Here is a 5,256-nt window from a genome sequence, read left to right as displayed (position 1 = left end):
TTGTTCTTTTCTTTCCCAGAAGTTAATCTGACTTAGCGAAAATGAGAGGTCCCGTCCTGTGAGAAACAACAGACGTAAATGAATTCACCTCAGGGAGGAGGCGGTTTGGGGCACACTCATAAACCGCATCTAGTAATTAGCAGACTTAATTACTTTTCAGATGTATGAAGTCTTTCCTGACTTTTCTGCTGTTCGTTCTGGGGTTTAATGGCACATGTCTGTCGGTGTATGGACCCCTTGAGAGCCTCGGCTGTTAATTGGTACCTGGAGTGTTAAAATGACGTTGGAGGCCAGAATCAGATCCGTTCTGGTATCCAGAAAACTGCCCCCTCCCCCTATTGTTTTTCCTATCCAATAATGCTTTTTTTTTCTTCCCATCATCCCGTGTACCTTCATTTACTTCACCCCTCTTTGCATCCATTTCTCCACTCGTAACCCAGATAGCTAACTTATCACACCAGCTTTCACCAGCACTAATGGCTGCAGCCACACCATTTAAATGCTAAATGACTCCAATACTCCTGAAACAAAATTTGTTACGTAATTATGTCAAATCAATTGAGGAACAGTTATGTGATTTAGTTTGAATTCACTTGCACTTATATTTTATTAGCAAACCAAAAAAAAGATATTTCATGGACAGTTTTGCACGATACCTTGAGATTTAAAAAACTGACTCACTTGGTTTCCATATTCACTGCCACAGTGGCGAACAATTAAAAAAACTTACATTTTGACAAAATTTTGTTGATAGTTTCTGCTCCAAATTTGGTAAACATTGCTACTCTACATAAGTGTAAGCACTCCCTTCATGTCAGTGAGTAATCTACTATTTGTGTTTAATAGTGAATGGAAGCAGTCGGAAGTCTCACGCTGCTACATGCTTATCAGTCTATCAGCTACTTTTGAGGTTTTGGCTGTATAACAAAAATTTAACTATCAAAATATTATTTTTGACAGTTATTTGTTGTGTGACAACTATTTGTTTCACACAACAAATAGTTGTCACCACAGCACATCATTAAAATAAATTACTTCCAGGTAATGCACATGTGGTTGCTGCAAGGGACGTCAAAATATTCACTGTGGGTCATTTAGTTGGCCCAGACACTACTGAAGATTATCGTTTGAGTTTGAAACATTAGTTTGAAAGTGCATGAGAAAAGTTTGGAAAGAGGGCTGTTTTTATTTCAGTGCATTTCTGAGACATCAACACACTGTACACAGTCACAGGATAGGTAAATGTAACAACCAAAGTAAAACCTTAGAAGCAGCTCAGAAAAATATATGACCATGTTCCTGATCTGACTCCTGACTGATTGAGATGTATTTTGAAACAGTGGCATGAACAACTTATCACTTAGCCTTGGCGTGTTCCCTCCCTTTAAGCTTAGCTTTCTATTGTTACATAATCCTGGAGTTAAAAGTATTTAGCACAAGGGAAACTGTTTTCGGTGATTGAGGAGAAATCTGCCCTCCCCCTCTATACATGAAACTCGCCAACATTTAGATTGTTTTTACACCTCATTGTCTGGTATATTCAGTTCGATTATAAACCAGAATTGCAATGTTTGCTCCATTTTCAGTTGCCACGGTTCGCTTTAATTTCACATTGTGTCAAACAAACAAAACACGTCAAAAAATCTGTTCCACCGTTCGCCTGTGGTGCCGCTGTACCAAGAACCACTGAAGGAAATGACACAAAAACATTTGAAGAAGATGCCCAGCACAAGTTTTATAAACTTCTTTATAAAATGTAAACAATTTTGTGGCATTAGATTTTAGTAATTGGTTGGTGCCAGACTTGCACGTTTTTTCTTGCACATTTGTTTTGGTTGTATTTACCCAGAATGCACAGGGCATTCAGGGTAAATACCCAGAATCCGTAGAGCATTTCACATTCCAAAAGCAGCTTGCTTTTGGAATTGTCTCCAGTCAATACCTATATGCTTATTCTTGTACTAATATATCACAGATGTGATAGGAAGTAAGCCTTGCACAGTTGACACACAATAAAGCCCACATTTTAGATTCAGTGTTGAAGCATTTGACAGTGGCTAAAACTCCCAAATTTTACTCCCAACAGCTCAATGTATAATTTTTTGTTGAAAAAAAAATTGTTTATGTATTTCTGTGTGAAGACAGTAGGCTATTCACAGTATATAAAAACCAAAACTCTGCAAATAACAGAGTTATTATTACATCCAGAATCTAAACACACTTTGAGTTTGTTGGGAGCAGTACAGGAAGGATCTCCTTTAACGCTCCTTTGTGCATTTCGGATGCATCAATCTGTCAATAAATTAGCAACATGAGATACATGAACAGCATTTAAAGCATTCTTATTAACCATTTTAAATTTCATTTAAAGGTGATGTAAAATTGGTTTCAGGTGTTGTAGATAACTGTACACGTTTCCTAGTTAATGTTGCTAGCATTTTTGCTTTAAAATGGATCGACGACAACATCCAAATGTAAAATCCTATGCATTCTTTAGTTGGTTTAAAGTCAAAGGCTGTTGTCATTCTTTTTTTTTTCCTTTTTTTTAAACCGATCTTCCTACAAACGTCCAGATCTGTTCCTGTGCAGTATTTATTATAATATTATTCGAAGCTTTATTTTCAGCAGGCACTTTTCAGGTTGTATGTGCAAACCTGTGTTGCTGATTGCTGAGGGAGCTAGTAGAAAATTGTGTGATCTGTGGTTAGTTTTTTTGTTTTTAATAATGACTTATTTTGTAACTGTGACCTGATGCAATACGAACTGAAGTCCAGGCTTATATTGTGCTCTTGTGTCTGGGCTGTGGGTGTCTTTAGCTGCCAGCGCAGGTGTAGCTTTTGTTTTCTACTTTAATTTGTGTACTGGCTTAATCTTTTTTCTAAATAAATCTTCCCAGGCTTAATCCAATAAGAAACATAAAGATGGCGGCCTCTGTCTCAGATGTATGCATGTGCCATGTTTTCATCATTCAGTACTATGATACCTATAATGCATGAACACTGTTTCTTCCCCCTGGGTCGAGCAGATACTGCTTCACTTCTACAGGAATGAACGATGCGCTTCCGCTCTGCAAAAACTTCTGCTGATCTAGATACAGATGACATGGAGCACAATAAATAAAAGCACTTTTTTTTACTTACTTTTTTCTTCTCTGTACATTGCTTCTCACCTATTTCATGTCAACTCTGTCTGTAAATCACCACCCGTCACATAGTTGCATTAACCACTCAGACACACTTTAAATCAGAAACTCTCTCCTCTGGAGCTCCCTCAGTGGTTCTCACCATTTTTAATGGCTAATTCTTTTGGATTTATTTTTTTTTCCTGTTTTTCCTTAAACAAATTTCTTCCCAATTATTAAAGTACTACTTAAATATGAACTGTCGTATAGCTGAGAACCACTGCTGACTTCAGGCACTTGCTCAGGCTAAACCTGGTTTATCCAGAAATGAAAGCCAGTTTTTAAACATTAAACTGTGAATCTTTACTGACGTGTGAATCTAAATGGGAAATTCACTGGTCACAGAAGAGTCTAGTTAAAAAAAGTAAAGATTAAATTGAGTAAATGCCAGCATATCCTTTCACCACACTCTTCTTTAAACTCTGGCATGGGATAAACCAGGATTGACTGCAAGCACTAAACCATTTCTGTTTAATAACTGGGTCTAACATGCTCGATCTACAAGGAAAGGCATGTCTGAAAAGCTGAAACAAAGCGCAAACAGGCCGCTTTGTTTCAGTGGGAAATATTGCATGTATGTAGATATATTTTTGTTTCTCCTCACAACCTCTTTTTTTTCTTCTTCTTCTTCTTTGCAGGCATGTGGCGACCCGAAGGCCAAACCCTCCTATCTTGTCGACAAGAACCTGGAGTCGGCTGTTAAATTTATTGTTAGGAAGTTTCCTGCCGTGGAAACGCGCAATAACAACGTAAGTGTTGGAGGATGTGAATGCTTAGTGTTTTCCGGCTTTGTCTGGGTAGCTTGTGTGTTCCAAGTCGTAATTACAACCTTAACCAACAAATCGACCGGCTCATAAATCGGTTCAGTTTTTCTTAAATTTCGGAGCTTGGTGATTGGAGGCCACCCCACTGTTACCAACATAGCAATTTTTTGTCGCTTTTTAAAGGTCGGTCATCGGCCAGAAAACTACAATTGGTGCCCCCCTACTTAAAACCATTATTTATTCACCTCTGGTTTAAAAAGTCTCGACTCAAAAGTTACTATGCATGGAAACATTTTGGACAAAGGAGATTTCAAATATTGCATTCAAAAACAAACGGCTCCAACAAAGTTGTGATGGTATGATGACATCTGATGTGTTTTATTCTTTTTGTTTATATTCTGTTCATGTATTGAATGTTGGTTTATTTAGGCAAAAGTTACCTTGAAATTTAAACTTGTTTTTGGATTTTCTGCATTTGTATTCTGCAGATTGAGTAATTACTCTCAAAGACAAATCTATTCACACACTCAAAGAATAATAACAGTTCAGTCAATCTGTTGCCTCACTGATTACCATTGGAAGCAAGGTTTGTTGTCTCCCCAGAAAATTTTAATTGATCGATGCGTTTCACTGTTTCCAACCCCTGGGGAGTTTAATATGTGTGAATAAGTGCAGTTCTCCCACATTGTATGTGTGTGTGTTCATGTATTGAGTGAATTAAGCTCAGATTTTAACTCATCCTAATAACTGTCAGCTTCACGTGTTAATTTGTGCCTTCTGGCCCCCTGCAGTTAATGTGAGCATCATGTAGCAGACAGCATTGTTTATCTGTAAAAACTCTGTGTTTGTGTGTGTGATGCTAACTGCTTTATTCAGTATAACTGTGCAATGATTGTCTCTTACGTTGTTGTTGTTTTTTTTTCTTTGTTTCTGTGTTTGTTTGTGTTCTGCATGCTAATCTTGGCTTATTCCGGACTTGTGCTTTTTGGTAAGTTTTTTTGGAACCAAGTTTCTGTAACTTTAGGTTATTTTTTTAATTGGTGTACCTAAGTTTTGTAATGTAAATTATTTGTAGTTGTGTTTTTGAAGAGTTGAGGTGGGTTTTTTTTTTTTTTTGCTTTGCTCTGCTGTTGGTGTTGGCAGCAATCTTTTTTTTTTTACTTTCTCTCCTTCATCCACTGTGTGAGTGACTGTGTGGCTGGAGAACTACCTGTGTGACAGCTGCTTGTCCTTTTCTAGTTGGTAACTTGGTGACCAGCTGGTTCCTGTTTGAGTGACCAGCTGCCTGCAATAAGGAATTCTAAAGAGCAT

General features: G+C 37.6%; 1 protein-coding gene across 4 annotated transcripts in view; it reads left to right on the top strand.

The window, feature by feature from the left end:
* Window positions 1-5,256, top strand: part of nckap1 (NCK-associated protein 1) — a 38,625-nt gene that overhangs the window by 11,447 nt on the left and 21,922 nt on the right. For all 4 annotated transcript variants that reach the window (XM_055023372.1, XM_055023371.1, XM_055023370.1 and 1 more), the window contains one exon: window positions 3,820-3,930. In XM_055023372.1, coding sequence (XP_054879347.1) covers window positions 3,820-3,930 — 111 coding nt within the window. The remainder of the gene's footprint in view (window positions 1-3,819; window positions 3,931-5,256) is intronic.

Source organism: Poeciliopsis prolifica, unplaced genomic scaffold, assembly GCF_027474105.1.
Source record: "Poeciliopsis prolifica strain line A6 unplaced genomic scaffold, Auburn_PproV2 SCAFFOLD099, whole genome shotgun sequence".
NCBI lineage: Eukaryota > Metazoa > Chordata > Actinopteri > Cyprinodontiformes > Poeciliidae > Poeciliopsis > Poeciliopsis prolifica.
This window is presented reverse-complemented; position numbering and strand designations above follow the sequence as displayed.